Raw genomic sequence first — 22,493 nt, forward strand, 5'->3', positions numbered from 1 at the left:
ATGCCATCATTTTCATGGAGGGAGAGAGTTTGGGAAAGGTTGAATCTTCCGGCACTTTGAGGGAAAAATGGAAGGTGAGTTCGGAAAGGTTGACTCTTCGGTCGCTTTGAGAGGAAAAATGTAAGGAAAAATATAACTGCCAGTGAAGATGATGGTCTTCACTTGGAAAAGCAAGCTACCAGCACTTCAAAGCACTTAGCGCTTTGCACATAGTAAGCGCTTAGAAAATGCCATCATTATTCAAAGGGCAACAATCTTTTTGCTCACGAGCGGCTTAACGTACCAAACACTGCATTTTTTCTCCCAGCTTGGAGAAACTACTACAGAAACTAATGACTCTCCGGGAGCAAGCTGAACCAGTTAGCCAGACCGTCGACAGCTCTCCTAGCAATAATTAGCTGGGGAAAAGTCGCACCTTTCCTTTGCTTCTGCTCCCAACTGAGAAAGAAGCCCTCTGCCAAAGAGAACTCCTAGCTTTCTTGGCCATCGAGAAGTTGTGACGTTCAATTAACACGGATCGAGGCTGCTCAGGAGAAGAAAAAAAAAACAACCAACTGGCTGGAACGATGAGTCGACGCTACGTCTTAAGGAGAGGCCAAAATCCTTTTCCATATTTATCCCCCCGTGTCGGCTACATGGCAGGGGGTTTAGGGACAATTTCCAAGTACATGAAAACCTGACGGCTCCCTCTTTTAACACTCACAGCTCAATGCATCGTTTTGGGCCCCGGGAGGGCCATCCCTTAGCTGCTTCAAACAAAGGAAGAGGTGTTTAATCCATCACCACGAACTCTTCCAGGACAAGAATTGGCTGACGCTATCGCCGAAGCCACCGTGGGGGCAAATGGCAACTTCACAACCAAACCGTGCTTCCGACTCATCTCCGCTCATTTTTAAGACGGCTGGCTTTCCTTTTCTCCGGCTTCCGGGGTAACTACCCGTCATGAGAACAGCCCACACCCTACTCCCCGACAGATCGGTTACCAACGAGAGACGCAGACGTGATTTGGGTGGAAAGAGGACGACACGCATCCACAGGGAGCCAGGGCTAAAGCCCTTTTAGGTTGATCTTTGGAGTTACGTTCCCTGCTTCTTGCTGGGACCAGCTAGAGGGTGGCTAAGGCTTTCTAAACTCTCCTCACCCCGAAAAACCTCATCCTCCGCCCTTCTCCGACCTAGATCCGCCACGCTGCTTCCCTTCCGCTTGGGCACCGGACCTGTGCTTCGGAGGCCCGGACGGACGCCGCGTCCCGTCCATTTGGCAACTCGCGTCGTCAGAGGAAAAACGTCCGAGCACACGCGCTTTGGCACTCGAAGAGGTTGAAAGGGCAGCCCCGAGAGACCCGCTGGCACATATTTACAAGGAGAGGAGCCTTCCTCCGTACCCGAGTTGGCACAGAGGAAGGAGGAGGTAACTAGATGGGCTCTCACCGGTGACCTGTCCCGAGGTCTTGAAAAGTGCTAAAGAGACGGACTACAACGGTAAGGACGGTTCTTGGGTCACGAGGGTGCCCCCAGACAGCGCCAAGAGGGGCACCGAACACCGGGTGCCGACCAACGCCACGTTTCTACAGAATGTATGTGGGAAAACCAAAACAACCCCCACCAAAAGACACCACGCACAAGGACACGGGACACACACTCTCGCTTGACATTAGAGCTGAGGCCCCATCTCTATATATCAAGGCTCTAAAGTGCTGAAAGTCGCAGCTAGAGGGTCGGGTGGGGCGTGGGCAGGGGGGCCTCGCGGACCCCCAACTCTGCACCCAGAGGGCAATCTGAGGATGGGCTTTCAGAGAGACCCCCCCCGCCCCATCTGCCTTCCACGGCCAAAGATGAAAATCCAGAGCGGCTGAGGGGAACCTCAGCCGGAATCCGTTCGGGCCGAGGTCCCAGAACGAGGCCCGGGAGCGGGGCGGCGAGGCCTCCGAGCGGCTGACCTCCCCTCCCTCTCCCAGTCGTGACTGGTGTTCTTCTTCGGATCTGCATCCCACCCGGAGGGCAGGCGAACGTTTCGAGCAGCTCAGCGGATGGGCCGAAGACTGTTCGCCCTTCCTCATCCGGGGCTTGGTGAGATCGAGGGCCGCGGGAGGACTCTCGACACGACCGCTCCGATCGGTCGGCGGGCCGGACGGAGGCCCGGATCTCGGCGGAGGATTTCCAAGGGGTTTGGGATCCTAAAGGAGGAAAGGCGGTCCTCTCTAGCTTCTAAAAGCCGACCGTCGCCAGGGCCCTTTCTCGAAGCAGGCGTCGAGGCCCGGACTAGGGGCTGTAAAAGCCCAACGGGCCCCAGGCCGGGGTCGAGGAGACGACGCTCGGCAAATCCGCCACCGGCCCCGCCGATCCGTCACGATCCGGGCCGGCCTCTCTCGGGACAGACCGGCCCAGTTCCCTCCGGGTCGGTCCCCGGCTGGACTGATTCCCCCACGCCTCCCCCGACCTCCTCCGAAAGATCTCTATTTTTGCCTCGATAGGGATTATTCACCGCTCGCCGCTATCGCAAATGGGGAAATGCCCTCGGGGTTCTGTTGAACTCTTTCCCGCGACAGCTTCCAGAGGGCAGCCATCCCAGCCCCGTGGCCCCAGCTCTGGTCCCGGGGCGGCCCGGTGCCGAACCCGCTCCCATCCGCCCCTTTGCCGGGGAGGCCCTCGCTTCCCCGCCGCCTCGTGGACTTGGGCGGAGAAGGAAAAGCGCCGAGGCTGCGGTGGGAGTGGGGAGAGAGGGAGGGGGAGAGCGGGCGCTAATAGCAGGAATACAGCTGGGATTTCACCGCCCGCGTGGAGTCGTCTCCCTGGGCCTCAGGAGACAGCCCTTCGAGGCTCAGGGAGGCCGCGGGCCCGTGGCCGTCGCCCGGGGGGGTGGGCGGGCAGAACTCGCGGACGAAATCCTCCTCGGAGGCCAGCAGGGTCTCGTTCCAAGCCGTGATGTCCAGCTCTCCGGCCGTGCCTCCGTATTCCCTGGGGAGGATGTCCCGGGGCAGGTTCGAGTGGAGGGAATTCAGGTCGGAGCCGTGAAGGAAAAACTGAAGGTTGAAAACAAAAACAAGAACGGATTGATGGGAGCCGGTCGATGCCAGGGATGTTCTCCGGCGGCGGCTGAACTCTTTGTTTGGTATTCGCCCAAACGCTCGGTTACGGTGCTTTGCACCCCGGGGGATATTTGTTAACGAAAAGCCGGGGTGGCCTGGAGTCTAGAACCCGGGCCTGGGAAGTCGGAAGGACTTGGGTTCTAATCCCGGCTCTGCCGCCCGTCTGCGGTGTGACCCTGGGCAACTAACTTCCCGTCTCTGGACCTCAGTTACCTCATCTGGAAAAGGAGGAAAGACGTGAGCCCCTTGTAGGAGAGGGATGGTGTCCAATCTGAATATCTTGTGTGTTCCCCAGCGCTTAGTACAGTGCCTGGCACACCGTACGCATTTAGCTAACACCCTTAGAAAAGACATTACTGCAATGGCAGTGAACATCAGACGTCCAACTGTCGTTTGCCAACTGGTGCGGAAGCCAGCCTCGGTCACGGGGGCTTTCTCAGTCTGCCACTGCTGTCACCATCGCGTCTATCACAGTAGGCAGCCCGGGAGAAACCGGGACAGGGATTTGGGGTCCAGTCTGGCCCCTATTAGACCCCCAGAAGAGGCTCATTTTAGAAGGCACCTGCCTAGATTCGTTGTGGACAGAGAATTGTGTTGACAAACTCTTCTACCCTACTCTCCCGAGCGCTTAATACACACCAGCACCCCCTCTAAACTGTAAACTCGTTGTGGGCAGGGAGTGCGTCTGCTTAGTGTTATTTTGTCAATCAATCAATCAATCAATCAATCGTATTTATTGAGCGCTTACTATGTGCAGAGCACTGTACTAAGCGCTTGGGAAGTACAAATTGGCATCACATAGAGACAGTCCCTACCCAACAGTGGGCTCACAGTCTAAAAGGGGGAGACAGAGAACAGAACCAAACATACCAACAAAATAAAATAAGTAGGATAGAAATGTACAAGTAAAATAAATAAATAAATCAATAAATAAATAGAGTAATAAATATGTACAACCATATATACATTTTGTCCTCTCCCAAGAGCTTAGTACGGAGCTCTCCACACAGTAAGCGCTCAATAATTGATTGATTGGCTGTTACAGAGCCGCAACACATTTAACATCTGTCTTCCCCTCTTGACCGCAAGCTCTTTGTGGGCAGGGAACGTGTCTACTGACTCTGCTCTACCGAACTCTCCCAAGCGCTTAGTACAGTAGTACAGAGAAGCAGCGTGGCTTAGTGGAAAGAGCCCGGGCTTGGGAGTCGGAGGTCGTGGGTTCTAATCGCAGCTCCGCCACTTACCGGCTGGGTGACTTTGGGCGAGTCATTTAATTTTTCTGTGCCTCAGTTCCCTCATCTGTAAGACTGTGAGCCCCACGTGGAACAACCTGATTACCTTGTATCCACCCCAGCGCTTAAGACAGTGCTTGGCACATAGTACGCGCTTAACAAATACCATTATTCCCTTCCAGACTGTGAGCCCGTTGTTGGGCAGGGACTGTATCTGTTGCCGAACCGTACTTTCCAAGCGCTTAGTACAGTGCCCTGCACACAGTAAGCGCTCAATAAATATGACTGAATGAATGAATATATGGTCTGCACATGGTAAGCACTCAATGAATTATTATTTATATTAGTCTATATATTATATATTATTATAATTATTATTAATAAATACCATCGATTGATTCATTCATTTGTATTTATTGAGCGCTTACTGTGTGCAGAGCACTGGACTAAGCGCTTGGGAAGTCCAAGTTGGCAACATCTAGAGACGGTCCCTACCCAACAACGGGCTCACAGCCTAGAAGGGGGAGACAGACAACAAAACAAAACACGTACACAGGTGTCAAAATCGTCAGAACAAATAGAATTAAAGCTGTGTGCTAAATACGTAACATATTTAATTTCTGTCTCCGCTATAGATTATATAGATTATAGATTCCCTCATGGGCAGGGAACGTTTCTACCAACTCTGCTCTCCTGTACTCTCCCAAACACTTAGTACAGTGCTCCGCATGCAGTGTAGCACGCTAAGTACCATTGGCGGATTCATCCAAACAAGCCACCCATATTGGCAGTAAGATCACTTACTCTGTTTGCTATTTTCTCCTTCAAGAACGGCTTTAGGATGGCAAAGATGCCTTTGAAAATTCGAGGTTCATTCACGATATTCACAGCTTTTATTCTGATGGGGAAACCGTCCTGTCAGGGGAAAGGAGAGGCATTTTAGATCGACGGAAACGTCTTAAAACCGCCGATACCCGCTGGCCCTTATTTTGGGGATATCGGCCCCGCTCACGGTCTAATTAGATCTCTTATCAACCTGTGTCCCTGCGAAAACGAAACGGATGGCGAGGTTAAGCATCAGGAGAGACCGTCTATCCAGTAGGTCTGGCACATGGTAATTGATTGATAGTAAGCACTTAACAGATACCACCATTACTATTATTCATTCAATCGTATTTAATGAGCGCTTACTGTGTGCAGAGCACTGTACTACGCGCTTGGGAAGTCCAAGTTGGCAACATATAGAGACGGTCCCTACCCAACAGTGGGCTCACAGTCTAGAATTACTATTATTATTAGTAATAGTATTATTAGAACTAGTGTTATTAGGCCCTGTTCCAAAGGCAGGGCAAGGGCGTCGTAACAAACCGTCAAAATGATTCGTTCATTCATTTGATTCATTCATTCATTCGTATTTACTGAGTGCTTACTGTGTGCAGAGCACTACACTTAGAGAAGCAGCGGGGCTCAGTGGAAAGAGCCCGGGCTTGGGAGTCGGAGGTCGTGGGTTCAAATCCCAGCTCCGCCACTTGTCAGCTGGGTGACTTTGGGCAAGTCACTTCACTTCTCTGGGCCTCAGTTACCTCATCTGTAAAATGGGGATGAAGACTGTGAGACCCCCGTGGGACGACCCGATCACCTTGTAACCTCCCCAGCACTTAGAACAGTGCTTTGCAAGTAGTAAGCGCTTACTTCCCAAGCGCTTAGTACAGTGCTCTGCACACAGTAATCGCTCAATAAATACGATTGAATGAATAAATGCCATTATTATTATTATTATTACACTGAGCACTTGTGACAGCACAACGTAAGGAGAAAAATAAGATGACTCCAACAATAGAAAAATCAAGTGACTATGTCAAGCCATCAGGAACAACTCATTGCTCTCACCGAGACTTCCACAGCCCACTCAGCCCACTCAGCGTGGCTCGGTGGAAAGAGTCAGAGGTCATGGGTTCAAATCCCGGCTCTGCCAATTGTCAGCTGTGTGACTTTGGGCAAGTCACTTCACTTCTCCACGCCTCAGTTACCTCGTCTGTAAAACGGGGATGAAGACCGTGAGCCCCCCCGTGGGACAACCTGATCACGTTGTAACCTCCCCAGTGCTTAGAAGACTGCTTGGCGCATAGTAAGCGCTTAATAAATGCCATCATCATCACCATCATCACTAAACCAAACATAACTTGACTTGGTAAGAAGCAGCACGGCCTTGTGGAAAGAGCCCCAGCCTGGGAGTCAAAGGACCTGGGTTCTAATCCCCGTTTCCCCACTTCAGTGCTGTGTCATCTTGGCAGGTTGATTCGCTGCTCCGCGCCTCGGTCACCTCATCCGCAAAATGGGGATTCAATACCTGTTCTCCCTCCCACTCAGACTGTGAGCGCCACGTGTTGACCGATTATCCTGTATTTACCCCAAGTGCTTCATACAGTGCTCGGCACACAGTAAGCGCTTAACAAATACCACGATTATTATTTTTACGGGGGACTCTGCCACTTGTCTGGGAGCCCACTGTTGGGTAGGGACTGTCTCTATATGTTGCCAACTTGTACTTCCCAAGCGCTTAGTACAGTGCTCTGCACACAGTAAACGCTCAATAAATACGATTGATTGATTGATTGTCTGCTATATGACCTTGGGCAATTCGATTCACTCCTCTGGGCCTCAGTGACCTCATCTGTAAAATGCGGATTAAGACTGTGAGCCCCATGTGGGACAGGGACTGTGCCCACCCCAGTGCTTAGTACAGTGCCTGGCACATAGTAAGCACTTAACAAGTGCCATTCATTCATTCAGTCATATTTATTGAGCGCTTACCGTGTGCAGGGCACTGTACTAGCGCTTAGGAAGTACAAGTTGGCAACATGTAATAATAATAATAATGATGGCATTTGTTAAGCGCTTACTATGTGCAGAGCACTGTTCTAAGCGTTAGGGGAGATACAAGGTGATCAGGTTGTCCCACGTGGGGCTCACAGTCTTAATCCCCTTTTTACAGATGAGGTCACTGAGGCTCAGAGAAGTTAAGTGGCTTGCCTGAGGTCACACAGCAGACATGTGGCGGAGCCTGGATTCAAACCCATGACCTCTGACTCCAAAGCCCGGGCTCTTTCCACTGAGCCACGCTGCTTCTACATCTAGAGACGGTCCCTACCCAACAGAGGGCTCACAGTCTAGAAGGGGGAGACAGACAACAAAACAAAACATATTAACAAAATAAAATAAATAGAATAAATATGTACAAATAAAATAGAGTAATTAATACGTACAAACATATATACATATATACAGGTGTTATGGGGAGGGGAAGGAGGTAAGGTGGGAGGAGGGGGAGAGGGATTATTATTATTACTATTATTATTACAGTGCTCTGCATACAGCAAGTGCTCAGTGAGTACCACCGACTGATGCACTGTCCCAGAGCAGCAACTTTTCCTAGGCCAGTTGACCCTGAGGTCAATCAATCAATCAATCAATCGTATCTATCAATAATAATAATAATAATAATGTTGGCATTTGTTAAGCGCTTACTGTGTGCAAAGCACTGTTCTAAGCGCTTGGGGGGATACAAAGTGATCAGGTTGTCCCACGTGGGGCTCACAGTCTTAATCCCCATTTTACAGATGAGGTAACTGAGGCTCAGAGAAGTGAAGTGACTTGCCCAAGGTCACACAGCAGACATGTGGCAGAGCCGGGATTCGAACCCATGACCTCTGACTCCAAAGCCCGTGCTCTTTCACTGAGCCACACTGCTTCTCTGAGCGCTTACTGTGTGCAGAGCATTGTACTAAGCGCTTGGGAAGTACAAGTTGGCAATATATAGAGATGGACCCTACCCAACAGCGGGCTCACAGTCTAGAAGGGGGAGACAGACAACAAACAAAACATATTAATGAAATAAATAGAATAGATATGTGCAAGTAAAATAAATAAATACATAGGGTAATAGGTAATAGGTCACGCACGGCAACTCAACTGCAAAGCCACAAAAGTACTGAGACTCGGAGCTAAAGTTTTGGCGCAATGACCTGGCCAAAAGCAACGTTTTTTGGCGGGGAGCGGCTGCGGGCGGGAATGGCTTTGGAAAATTCCATGCTCCTCTGAGGCTTGGATCTCTGGGAATCTTGGATTATTTATTTCTTTTACTTGTACATATCTATTCTATTTATTTTGTTAGTATGTTTGGCTTTGTTCCCTGTCTCCCCCTTTTCGACTGTGAGCCCACTGTTGGGAAGGGACTGTCTCTAGATGTTGCCAATTTGTACTTCCCAAGCGCTTAGCACAGCGCTCTGCACACAGTAAGCGCTCAATAAATACGATTGATGATGATCACCCTATTTTCCAGGCTCTGGTCCCAAAGGGGGGAATCTCAGCAGTCTCGGAAACCTTTGGGACCCTGTTGGGGACACTCTGTCAGCTCAGAAGCTTGGGGCAAGTCGGTTACGGGATGCGCCTACCAACTTGGGTGCACCGTACTCTTCCGAGCGCTTAGTACAGGGCTCTGCACACAGGATGCGCTCAATAAATACCATCAATTGACTGGTGTAAGCTCACTGTGGGCAGGGAATGTGTCTGTTATGTCATGATATTGTACTCTCCCAAGTGCTTAGTACAGGGCTCTGCACACAGTAAGCGCTCAATAAATACCATCGATTGGTTGGTATAAGCTCACTGTGGGCAGGGAATTATGTTAAGCGCTTAGTATAGTGCTCTGCACACAGCGCTCAATATGACTGAATGTTGTTACACTGTACTCTCTCAAGTGCTTAGTACAGTGCTCTGCACGCAATAAGCACTCAATAAATACAATGGAGTGACCGATTGATGGGAAGCGCTTAGTACAGTGCTCTGCACACAGTAAGCGCTCAATAAATACGATTGAATGAATGAATGAATGAAGGCATTCATTGAATGAATGAATGAATGAAGGAATGAATGAATGCTCATTGAAGGCAGGGAATGTGTCTGTTATATTGTGCTCTCCCAAGCGCTTAGTACAGTGCTCTGCACACACTAAGCGCTCAATATCAGCGTGGTACAGTGGAAAGAGCCTGAGCTTTGGAGTCAGAGGTCACTGGTTCAAATCCCGGCTCCGCCACTTGTCAGCTGGGTGACTTTGGGCAAGTCACTTCACTTCTCTGGGCCTCAGTTCCCTCACCTGGAAAATGGGGATGAAGACTGTGAGCCCCACGTGGGCCAACCTGATCACCTTGTAAACTCCCCAGTGCTTAGAACAGTGCTTTGCACGTAGTAAGCGCTTAATAAATGCCATTATTATTATTATAATTATTATTATCATAGATTGACTGTAAGCTCAATGTGGGCAGGGAATGTGTCTGTTATATTGTGCTCCCCGAAGTGCTTAGTACAGTGCTCTGCACACAGTAAGCTCTCAGCACCATGGACTGATTGACTCTAGGCTCGTTGTGGACACGGAATGTGTCCGTTCTATCGTACTCTCCTAAGCGCTTAGTACAGTGCTCGGCCCACGGTAAGCGCTCAAGTACAATCGATCGATTGGGTGGAAACGGCATTTTGGAGGAAAAGCCAAAACACTGAGATTTTGGGAGGTGGCCTCCGAGAAAAGAAGACCAACGGCGACTGTGGAAAACAGCCGCTCTTCCTCGTCGTCGGCGCGGGTCTTACCTGGAGAATCCCAATCACCTTTTTGGCTATAAAAGGCCCGAAATGAGAAGCCTTGGATAAGCTGACCCCTCTGTAGTCGGCCAGGATGACGATCCCATTCACCTGGGTCTCCTCGGACTGGACGAGCTTCTCCAGCGTCAGGTACACGGCCCGCACGTTCTCCGTGATGGGGTAGCGGCTCGGGACCCAGCGGTCTGAAGGCGACAAGGGGCGGGCGGTGAGTTGGGAGAACCGAGTCCCGAGAGGGGTCCCGTTTTCCCGGAGCCCTCCCTGGCAAAAATGAAAAACGGACTCCCGACGGGTCCCGGTTCAATTCGGTGTTAGCCTGGGGCGGAGGAGAAGGCCCGCCAACCGCTCCACACCACTCGGGTCAGGAGAGCCCGGGCCTGGGCGTCAGAAGGACCTGGGTTCTAATCCCAGCGCCGCCATTTGTCCGCTGGGTGACCTCGGGCAAGTCACTTCGCTTCTCTGTGCCGCCGTTTCCTCGTCTGTGAAATGGGGATTAAGACGCACAAGGGACAGGGACTGTGTCCAACCTAATTACGTGCAGTGGTACAGAGCCCAAGTTTGAGAGTCAGAAGGTCGCGGGTTCTAGTCCCGGCTCCGCTACTCGTCTCGGGTGTGACCTTGGGTGAGTCATTTCACTTCTCCGGGCCTCAGTTCCCTCCTCTGGAAAATGGGGATCGAGACTGGGAGCCCCACGTGGGACAGGGACCGGGTCTAACCGGATTTGCTTGTGCCGGCACCTACTAAGCGCTTAACCATTGCCATTGCACAGTCACCTCGTATGTGCCTCCTTCGGTCACAGGTGCGTGTGTTTGTGGCGGGGGGAGGTAAAAACAATTTGTCCCCATAATAATAATAATAATAATAATAATAATAATAATAATAATAATAATAATAACAATAATAATAATCTGTTAAGCGCTTACTGTGTGCAGAGCACTGCCGGGGAGGTTACGGGGTGATCGGGTGGTTCCCCGGGGGGCTCCCGCTCTTCATCCCCATTTTCCGGGTGAGGTCACGGAGGCCCAGAGAGGTGACGTGGCTTGCCCAGAGTAACCCAGCTAAGTGGCGGAGTAATGACTTGAGAGTCAGAGGACTTGGGTGCGAATCCCGGCTCCGCCGATTGTCAGCTGTGTGACTTTGGGCAGGTCACTTCACTTCTCTGGGCCTCAGTTCCCTCGTCTGTAAAACGGGGATTAAGACCGTGAGCCCTTCGTGGGACAACCTGATCACCTTGTAACCTCCCCAGCGCTTAGAAGAGTGCTTTGCACGTGGTAAGCGCTTAATAAATGCCATCATTATTATTATTATTAATGGTGCTTTTAGTAGGAGGTCTTCACTGAGCTACTAAATGCCATCATTATTATTATTATTATTTTTATTATCACTGAGAGATCTTCTATCATCTTCTAGACTGTGAGCCCACTGTTGGGTAGGGACCATCTCTATATGTTGCCAACTTGGACTTCCCAAGCGCTTAGTACAGTGATCTGCACACAGTAAATGCTCAATAAATACGATTGAATGAATTGAATGAATGAATGAATCGTCATTACCATTACCCGCCCCGGGGCTTAAAACAGTGCTTGGCACCTAGTAAGTGCTTAACAAATAGCACTGGTGCTGTTGTTGTTGGAGCCAAAGGTCTGGGATCAGCAATCTGAGCTCTGGGATCGACTGAAACGGCAACGTTTCTTCCGCTTTAGAGAAGCAGCTTACTGTGTGGAGAGCACCGTACCGAGCACTTGGGAGACTACAATATTACAACATAACAGAAACGTTCCCTGCCCACAACGAGCTTACAGTCTGAAGGACAGAAGTGCTTAGCACAGTACATTGCACACAGTAAGCGCTCAATAAATACTACTGAGGGTGCTCAATAAATATGATTGATAATCGATCAATACTACTGAGGGCATTCAATAAATATGACTGATTGACTGTTGTTATATTATTGTTTGGTGTCATTTGTACTCTCCCGTGTGCTTAGTACAGTGCTTTGCATATAGTAAACGCTCAATAAATGCGATCGAATGATCAACAAATACTACTGAGGATGCTTGATAAATACAATTGATTGATAACTAATGAGTGTGCTCAATAGATCAATTAATCAATCAATCGTATTTATTGAGTGCTTACTGTGTGCACAGCACTGTACTAAGCGCTTGGGAAGTACAAGTTGGCAACATATAGATACAGTCCCTACCCAACAGTGGGCTCACATACGATTGATTATTGAGAGCGCTCAATAGATAATACGATTGACTGATAACCAATAAGTACTACTGAGGATGCTTGATAAATACGATTGATTGATAACTAGACTGTGAGCCCGTTGTGGGCAGGGATTGACTCTCTGTTGCTGAATTGTACTTCCCAAGTGCTTAGTATGGTGCTCCACACACAGTAAGTGCTCAATAAATGGACTGAATGAATTGAACGAATGAATGAAAGATAACTACTGAGAGCGCTCAATATGTAATACGACGGATAATCAATAAATACTTCCAAGGACGCTTGATAAATATGATTGACTGAAAATCACTAAATATTAACAATAATAATAATGGCATTTGTTAAGCGCTTACTTTGTGCAAAGCACTGTTCTAAGCGCCCGGGAGGATACAAGGTGATCAGGTTGTCCAGTCTTGATCCCCATTTTACAGATGAGGGAACCGAGGCCCAGAGAAGTGAAGTGACTTGCCCAAAGTCACACAGCTGACAATAATAATAATAATAATTTTGGTATTTGCTAAGCGCTTACTACGTGCAAAGCACTGTTCTAAGCGCTGGAGTAGGTACAAGTTAGTCAGGTTGGCTACAGTCCCTGTCCCCCGGCAGGGCTCACATTCCCATCCACCCCCATGAGAAGCAGCGTGGCTCAGTGGAAAGAGCCCGGGCTCTGGAGTCAGAGGTCATGGGTTCAAATCCCGGCTCCGCCAACTGTCAGCTGTGGGACTCTGGGCAAGTCACTTCACTTCTCTGGGCCTCAGTTAACTCATCTGAAAATAGGGATTAAGACTGTGAGCCCCTCCGTGGGACAACCGGGTCAACTTGTAACCTCCCCAGCGCTTAGAACAGTGCTTGCCACATAGTAAGCGCTCAACAAACGCCATTATTATAATTATTATTATTCATTCAATCGTATTTATTGAGCGCTTACTGTGTGCAGCGCACTGTACTAAGCGCTTAATGATGGCATTTATTAAGCGCTTACTATGTGCACAGCACTGTTCTTGTTACATATGTTACCAATTTGTACTTCCCAAGCGCTTAGTACAGCGCTCTGCACATAGTAAGCGCTCACTAAATACGACTGATGATGATACAAGGTGATCAGGTTGTCCCACGTGGGGCTGACGGTCAACCCCATTTTACAGATGAGGTAACTGAGGCCCAGAGGAGTGAAGTGGACTTGCCTGAAGTCACACAGCTGACAAGGGATTTGAACTCCAAAGCCCGGGCTCTTTCCACCGAGCCACGCTGCTTCTCTAATTATGTTCCGGATGAGGTCACTGAGGCCCAGAGAAGCGCGGCCACTTGCCCAGGGTCACCCAGCCGAGGCGCGGCGGAGCCGGGAGGAGAAGCCGGGTCGCCGGGGGCTCGGACTTCTCTCCTTCTCCTGCCCAGCCCGCACCCTCTGCTCCTCCACCGCTAATCTCCTCACCGTACCTCGTTCTCCCCTGTCCCGCCGTCGACCCCCGGCCCCCGTCCTCCCCCGGGCCTGGAATGCCCCCAATCCCTCTGCCCCTCCGCCAAGCTAGCTCTCTTCCTCCCTTCAAGGCCCTGCTGAGAGCTCACCTCCTCCAGGAGGCCTTCCCAGACTGAGCCCCTTCCCTCCTCTCCCCCTCGTCCCCCTCTCCATCCCCCCATCTTACCTCCTTCCCTTCCCCGCAGCACCTGTATATATGGATATATGGTTGTACATATTTATCACTCTATTTATTTATTTATTTTACTTGTACATTTCTATCCTATTTATTTTATTTTGTTGGTATGTTTGGTTCTGTTCTCTGTCTCCCCCTTTTAGACCGTGAGCCCACTGTTGGGTAGGGACTGTCTCTATGTGTTGCCACTTTGTACTTCCCAAGCGCTTAGTACAGTGCTCTGCACATAGTAAGCGCTCAATAAATACGACTGATTGATTGATTGATTGATTGATTGACTGCCCCATCCCCCGCGCGCAGGAGACCCCGTCCGCGCCCGCCCCCGCGGCCGGGTTAAAGGCGGCTACCTGGGCGAAGGCAGACGACGCGGCAGCCGTTGGGGTCGCAGCGGGGCAGCACGGTGAGGAAGCCCGAGTCCAGCGCTTCCCTCAGGGCGGACGGCTTCAGGTGGGCGAAGACCTCGGGCCAGCCGCGGCGGCAGCAGTGGTAGTTGACCAGCAGCTGCAGGGCGCGGTCGTAGTCGAACTTGCGGGCCCGCAGGAAGCGCAGCAGGAAGGCGTCGTCCAGCGAGGTGGCCAGGTGGGGGTAGTCCTTGCACACCATGTCGCGCAGCGCCTGGGCGTCGCGCAGCCGCCACTCGGGCTTCTCCTGCAGCTCTTCGCGGGCCTTGGTGACCAGCTCCTCCGACAGGGAGCACACGTAGCCGGACGGCCGGGACGGCCGGGACGCCTTCTCCCGCGGGGACGGGCTGCTTTCCTCGGACATCGGCGGGCGGGGAGCTGGCCGAGGAGGAGGACGACAACCCCGCACGGAGTGAATGCCCCATCATCATCATCATCATCATGGGGTTTACGTGTACGTATTTATTACTCTATTTATTTATTTCTTTTACTTGTACATTTCTAGCCTATTTATTTTATTTTGTTGGTATGTTTGGCTCTGTTCTCTGTCTCCCCCTTTTAGACTGTGAGCCCACTGTTGGGCAGGGACTGTCTCTATGTGTTGCCAATTTGTACTTCCCAAGCACATCGTAAGCGCTCAATAAATACGACTGATTGATTGATTGATTGATTGGTGTTTGTTAAGACGACTGTGAGCCCGCTGTTGGGTAGGGACTGTCTCTATGTGTTGCCGACTTGATTTGTACTTCCCAAGCGCTCTGCACACAGTAAGCGCTCAATAAATACGACTGATTGATTGATTAAGCGCTCACTATACGCCAGGCACTGTACTAAGCGCTGGGGTGGACCCAAGACGGGCTCTAAACTGTGACCGTCTCTACACATTGCCAACTTGTACTTCCCAAGCGCTTAGTACAGTGCCCTGCACACAGTACGCGCTCAATAAATACGGTCGAATGAATGAATACAAGCTGGTCGAGTTGGACAGTCCCTGCCCCACGTGGGGCTCACGGTCTCCATCCCCATTTTCCAGATGAGGTGACTGAGGATCAGAGAAGTGAAGTGACTTCATCATCATCATCAATCGCATTTATTGAGCGCTTACTATGTGCAGAGCACTGTACTAAGCGCTTGGGAAGGACAAGTTGGCAACATCTAGAGACAGTCCCTACCCAACAGTGGGCTCACAGTCTAAAAGGGGGAGACAGAGAACAAAACCAAACATACTAACAAAATAAAATAAATAGAATAGATATGTACAAATAAATTAAATAAATAAATAAATAGAGTAAAAAAAATATGTACAAACATATATACATATATGCTTGACTTGCCCCAAGTGATACAACAGACAAGTGGCCGAGCCGGGATTAGAACCCGTGACCTAAGGTCTAAGGGACGTCACAAGTCTCAGAGGCGGAAACGAGCCCTCCGCTCTTGGGCCGGGCTACGGGGGGGTGGGGGGATTTTATGAAAATCCCACCTCCTCCGAGAGGGCTTCCTCTTCGACTAAGCCTCATCTCCCTCCTCTTTCCGAGTCGCCTCTGCGCTTGGATTTGTACCCTTCATTCGCCCGGCTCTCCGTCCACGGCACTTACGTACATATCTGTAATTTATTGATTTAGATGAATGTCCGTCTCCCCCGTAGACTGTAAGTTCCTTGTCGAGAGGGAACAAGTCTACCGATTCTGACGTAGTGTACTTTTTCAAACACCCAGTACAGTGCTCTGCATCCGGTAAGCGTTCAATAAATACGATCGACTGATTAACGGACACCTGTAACCAAGTCAGTCAGGGGCTCTAAGGAACACATCATCATCATCAATCGTATTTATTGAGCGCTTACTATGTGCGGAGCACTGTACTAAGCGCTTGGGAAGCACAAATTGGCAACCTATAGAGACAGTGCCTACCCAACAGTGGGCTCACAGTCTAAAAGGGGGAGGCAGAGAACAAAACCAAACATACTAACAAAATAAAATAAATAGAATAGATATGTACAAGTAAAATAAATAGAGTAATAAATATGTACAAACATATATACATATACACACAGACACACAGAGCACTTTCCTTTTCTTCTTGTCTTAATAATAACGATGCATTTATTAAGCGCTTACTATGTGCAAAGCACTGTTCTAAGCGCTGGCACTGTTCTAAGCGCCTTCTCCTCCCCCACTCACTATCATAATAATGATGGCATTGTTAAGCGCTTACTATGTGCCAAGCACTGCTCTAAGCACTGGGATAGATACAAGGTGATCGGGTTGCCCCACGTGGGGCTCACAGTCTTAATCCATATTTTACAGATGAGGCAACTGAGGCACAGAGAATAATAATAATAATAATACTGATGGCATTTATTAAGCGCTTACTATACGCAAAGCACTGTTCTAAGCACTGGGGAGGTGACAAGGTGATCAGGTTGTCCCACGGGGGGCTCACAGTCTTCATCCCCATTGTACAGCTGAGGGAACTGAGGCCCAGAGAAGTTAAATGACTTGCCAAAGTCACAATTGGCAGAGCTGGGATTCGAACCCGTGACCTCTGACTCCAAAGCCCGGGCTCTTTCCACTGAGCCACGCTGCTTCGGCAGCCTCTTCGGTGCTGAGTTACTCAGGATCTTTTCATTTGGTGTCCAGAGTTATGATATTTTGGATGCACTTAAATGTGGTCTAGTTGAAATCAATCAATCAATCGTATTTATTGAGCGCTTACTGTGTGCAGAGCACTGTAATAAGCGATTGGGAAACTGGCAACATTGAAAGAGCCCAGGGCCGGAGTCAGAGGGCCTCTGTTCTAACCCCGGCTCCGCCGCTGGCCTGCTGTGTGGCTCTGGGCAAGTCGCTTACCTTCTCTGTGCCTCGGTTTCCTTCTCGGTACAGCTGCTCTTCGTCCCCTTCCACCGTGCGCCTCGCGTGGGCTGGGGGGCCGGTCTGACCGTACCGCACCTATCTCAGTGGTTGGCACATAGTAAACACTTAATGAATACCGGAACGATGACTACTATTATTGCACACTTCCCTACATTTAAGGTGTTGCAAAACCGAGCCACGGCCCCAGCCCGAGGTTCCTGCCTGCGACACTGAGGGGACACACAGGAAGGGGGGCTGGTCACCCCCCCAAACACACAGCCCAGCCCTACCTGCAGCCCCCTCCCCGCCTCTCCCACCAAGGGGAAAGGGGGGATTGGGGGGCTGAGGTGGGCAGGGGATGAGGATGGGGGGGTTTAAGAGGAGGGAGCGGGGATGGGGAGGAGGGAGTGGGGATGGGGGGATCAAGGAGGGGGCAGAGATGGGTGGTCCAAGAGGGGAAGGGGGAAGGGGTTGGGGAGATGAAGAAGGGGAGACTGGAGAAAGTGGAGGTGCAGAGGGGGGGGGGGCAGGGGGATGAAAGAAGGGAGGGGGACGGGGGGGGGAAATATACCTGTATATCTCCCCCTCGTCCTCCTCTCCATCCCCCCCATCTTACCTTCTTCCCTTCCCCACAGCACCTGTATATATGTTTGTACATATTTATTACTCTATTTATTTTACTTGTACATATCTATTCTATTTATTTTATTTTGTGAGTATGTTTGGTTTTGTTCTCCGTCACCCCCTTTTAGACTGTGAGCCCACTGTTGGGTAGGGACTGTCTCTATATGTTGCCCACTTGGACTTCCCAACCGCTTAGTCCAGTGCTCTGCACACAGTAAGCGCTCAATAAATACGATTGATGATGATGATGATGTATATATGTTTGTACATATTTATTACTCTATCTATTTTACTTGTACATATTTATTCTATACACACTTATTCTATTTACTTTATTTCGTTGATCCGTTTTGTTTTGTCGTCTGTCTCCCCCTTCTAGACTGTGAGCCCGCTGGTGGGTAGGGACCGTCTCTAGATGTTGCCCACTTGGACTTCCCAAGCGCTTAGTCCGGTGCTCTGCACACAGAAAGCGCTCAATAAGTACGATTGAATGAATGAATGAATGAATGAGGGGTGGAGAAAGGGAGGGAAGGAGGAAAGGGGATGGGGTGGGAAAGGGGAAGGGGGGATGTATATATGTATATATGTTTGTATTTATTACCCTATTTTATTGTACATATTTATTTTATTTATTTTATTTTGTTAATATGCTTTGTTTTGTTTTGTTCTCTGTCTCCCCCTTCTAGACTGTGAGCCCACTGTTGGGTAGGGACTGTCTCTATATGTTGCCAACTTGTACTTCCCAAGCGCTTAGTCCAGCGCTCTGCACACAGTAAGTGCTCAATAAATACGATTGAATGAATGAATGAATGGAGAAGGAGGATGAAAGAAGGGAGGGGGAAGGGATTCACTCATTCAATCGTATTTATTGAGCGCTTACTGTGTGCAGAGCACTGGACTAAGCGCTTGGGAAGTCCAAGTTGGCAACATCTAGAGACGGTCCCTACCCAACAGCGGGTTCACAGTCTAGAAGGGGGAGACAGAGAACAAAACAAAATGTATTAACAAAATAAAGTAAATAGAATAAGTATGTATAGAATATGTAAGTAAAATAGAGTAATAAATATGTACAAACATATATTCAGGTATATATAGAGTCATATATATCACACACACACACACACATATATATATATACATATATATATATTCATTCATTCAATCGAATTTATTGAGCGCTTACTGTGTGCAGAGCACTGTACTAAGTGCTTGGGAAGTACATGTTGGCAACATATAGAGATGGTCCCTACCCAACAGTGGGTTCACAATCTAGAAGGGGGAGACACAACAAAACAAACATATTAACAAAATAAAATAAATAGAATATGTACAAGTAAAATAGAGTAATAAATATGTACAAACATATATACATATATACAGGTATATATAGAGGATGGGGGGATGGAGAAGGGGAAGGGGCAGGGGGATAAAAGAGGGGAGGGTGGGAATGGGGGTGGGGGAAAGGGGAAGAAAGGGGTGGGATTGGAGGGGAGGGGGGGCAGGGGATAATAATAATAATGATGGTATTTGTTAAGCGCTTACTATGTGCAAAGCACTGTTCTAAGCGCCGGGGAGGATACAAGGTGATGAGGTTGTCCCATGGGGGGCTCACAGTCTTCATCCCTATTTGACAGATGAGGGAACTGAGGCCCAGAGAAGTGAAGTGACTTGCCCAAGGTCACACAGCTGACAACTGCTGGAGCCGGGATTTGAACCCATCACCTCTGACTCCCAAGTCCGTGCTCTTTCCATTGAGTCCGGGATAATAGAGGGGAGGTGGGGGGGAATTCATCCATTCATTCATTCTGAGTGCTTACTGTGTGCAGAGCACTGTACTAAGCGCTTAAATGGGAATGGGAGGTGGGGGGGGGCTGGGGGATGAAAGAGGGGAGGGGGAGGGGAGAAGAAAGGAGGTTGGGATTGGAGGGGAGGGGGCGGGGGATAATAACAATAACAATAATAATGATGGTATTTATTAAGCGCTCACTATGTGCAAAGCACTGTTCTAAGCGCTGGGGGGATACAAGGTGATGAGGTTGTCCCACGGGGGGCTCACAGTCTTCATCCCCATTTTCCAGATGAGGTAACCGAGGCCCAGAGAAGTGAAGTGACTTGCCTAAAGTCACATAGTTGACAGTTGGCGGCGCAGGGATTCGAACCCATGACCTCTGACTCCAAAGCCCGGGCTCTTTCCACTGAGCCACGCTGCTTCTCGTATGAAAGAGGGGAGAGGGGGTGGGACTAGGGGAAGGGGGTGGGGGTGGGGGATTGCCTCTCTTTATTGCTGAATTGTACTTCCCAAGTGCTTAGTCCAGTGCTCCGCACAAAGTAAACCCGTCCTTTGGACTGTGAGCCCGTTGTTGGGTAGGGACTGTCTCTGTATGTTGCCAACTTGTACTTCCCAAGCGTCTAGTACAGTGCTCTGCACACAGTAAGCGCTCAATAAATACGACTGAATGAATGAATGGAAGTAAGCGCTCAATAAATACAACTGAATGAGTGAATAAGTGCTCAATAAATACGACTGAATGAATGAATGAAAGTAAGCGCTCAATAAATACAACTGAATGAGTGAATGGTGATAGGGGATGAAAGGTGTTCGTGGGGTGTGGCGGGGGGGGGGGGGGGGGGGGTCCTCTAGCTTGTAAGCCCTTTGTGGGCAGGGCTGGTCTCTGAACTGTACTTGCCAAGCGCTTAGTCCAGTGCTGTGCACGCAGTGAGCGCTCAGCACAGTGCTTGGCCCTGGGAAGCGTTTAACAAATGCCACTAAAGACGACTTTTATTTGGTTAATACGTTTGGTTTTGTTGTCTGTCTCCCCCTTCTAGACTGTGAGCCCACTGTTCATTCATTCAATCGTATTTATTGAGCGCTTACTGTGTGCAGAGCACTGTCCTGAGCCCACTATTGGGTAGGGACTGTCTCTATATGTTGCCAACTTGTACTTCCCAAGCAATATGTTTGTACATATTTTTTTACTCTATTTATTTATTTATTTATTTATTTTATTTGTACATATCTACTCTATTTTATTTTGTTAGTATGTTTGGTTTTGTTCTCTGCCTCCCCCTTTTAGACTTGAGCCCACTGTTGGGTAGGGACTGTCTCTATATGTTGCCAATTTGTACTTCCCAAGCGCTTAGTACAGTGCTCTGCACATAGTAAGCGCTCAATAAATACGATTGATGATGATGATGATGATGAAGTTGGCAACATCTAGAGACGGTCCCTACCCAACAGCGGGTTCACAGTCAAGAAGGGGGAGATAGACGACAAAACAAAACGTATTAACAAAATAAATAGAAAAAGTATGTATAGAATATGTACAAGTAAAATAGATAGAGTAATAAATATGTACAAACATATATACAGGTATATAGTCATATATATAACACACACATATAGATATATACAATGATATATTCATTCATTCAATCGAATTTATTAAGCGCTTACTGTGTGCAGAGCACTGTACTAAGCGCTTGGGAAGTACATGTTGGCAACATCTAGAGACGGTCCCTACCCAACAGCGGGTTCACAGTCTAGAAGGGGGGAGACAGATGACAGAACAAAACATATTAACAAAATAGAATAAATAGAATACGTACAAGTAAAATAGAGTAATAAATATGTACAAACATATATGCAGGTATACATAGAGTCATATATATCACACACACATATAGATATATACATAGATATATTCATTCATTCAATCGACTTTATTAAGCGCTTACTGTGTGCAGAGCACTGGACTAAGCGCTTGGGAAGTACATGTTGGCAACATCTAGAGACGGTCCCTACCCAACAGTGGGTTCACAGTCTAGAAGGGGGAGACAGACGACAGAACAAAACATATTAACAACACAGAATAAATCATCATCATCATCATCAATCGTATTTATTGAGCGCTTACTATGTGCAGAGCACTGTACTAAGCGCTTGGGAAGTACACATTGGCAACACACAGAGACAGTCCCTACCCAACAGTGGGTTCACAGTCTAAAAGGGGGAGACAGAGAACAAAACCAAACATACTAACAAAATAAAATAAATAGGATAGATATGTACAAGTAAAATAAATAGAGTAATAAATATGTATAACCATATATACATATATACAGGTATAAATAGAATACGTACAAGTAAAATAGAGTAATAAATATGTACAAACATATATGCATAGTAGGGACCGTCCCTGGATGTTGCCAACTTGGACTTCCCAAGCGCTTAGTCCAGTGCTCTGCACACAGTAAGCGCTCAGTAAATACGATTGATTGATTGATTGATTGATTGATTGAATGAATGACTGGTGATGGGTGATGGAGGGGGCTTGGCACTCACCGGGCCCTGAGGGAAGGAGGGAGGGGTCACAGCAGTTGCAGCCTCCACTTTGGCCTCCACTTTGGCCTCCTCCTCCTCCTGCCAGTCCTGGAGTGCGGCCCCGCCCCTCCCACCGGAAGTGACGACACGACGCCGAGAGGGCGGGGACCGCGGGCGGGCAAAGGGGACTGCGGCCTCAGGGCGCACGCGCAGGGCGGGGTTGTGACGTCGGCGGCCGGCCTGCGGCTTCAAGGCGCACGCGCGGGCGGTGGCGGTGACGTCAACGGCCGGCCTGCGGCTTCAAGGCGCACGCGCAGGGCGGGGGTTGTGACGTCAGCGGCCGGCCTGCGGCTTCAAAGCGCACGCGCGGGCGGGGGGGGGCTGTGACGTCAGCGGCCGGTCGGCTCTCCTCAGGCCGCGGCCTGCGGCTTCA

At 49.3% G+C, this 22,493-nt stretch overlaps 1 protein-coding gene across 3 annotated transcripts; it reads right to left on the reverse strand.

Annotated features, from left to right (window-relative positions):
• Positions 1-337: 337 nt before the first annotated feature.
• Positions 338-22,153, reverse strand: TTPAL (alpha tocopherol transfer protein like). 3 transcript variants are annotated; one of them, XM_038750669.1, is made up of 5 exons: positions 22,082-22,153; positions 14,207-14,638; positions 10,066-10,157; positions 5,125-5,235; positions 338-3,022 (listed from the first exon to the last, which is right to left on the reverse strand). In XM_038750669.1, exons 2-5 carry the CDS (start codon positions 14,622-14,624, stop codon positions 2,741-2,743), a joined length of 903 nt encoding a protein of 300 aa, XP_038606597.1. In that variant the 5' UTR covers positions 14,625-14,638; positions 22,082-22,153; the 3' UTR covers positions 338-2,740. The 3 variants fall into 3 exon arrangements, with proteins under 3 accessions (XP_038606597.1, XP_038606595.1, XP_038606596.1); XM_038750667.1 differs by having other exon boundaries at positions 9,964-10,157; XM_038750668.1 differs by lacking the exon at positions 22,082-22,153 and adding an exon at positions 17,113-17,178 and having other exon boundaries at positions 9,964-10,157.
• Between the last annotated feature and the right edge of the window lie 340 nt (positions 22,154-22,493).

This window comes from Tachyglossus aculeatus, chromosome 8 (genome assembly GCF_015852505.1).
Source record: "Tachyglossus aculeatus isolate mTacAcu1 chromosome 8, mTacAcu1.pri, whole genome shotgun sequence".
In the NCBI taxonomy this organism is placed as follows: Eukaryota; Metazoa; Chordata; class Mammalia; order Monotremata; family Tachyglossidae; genus Tachyglossus; species Tachyglossus aculeatus.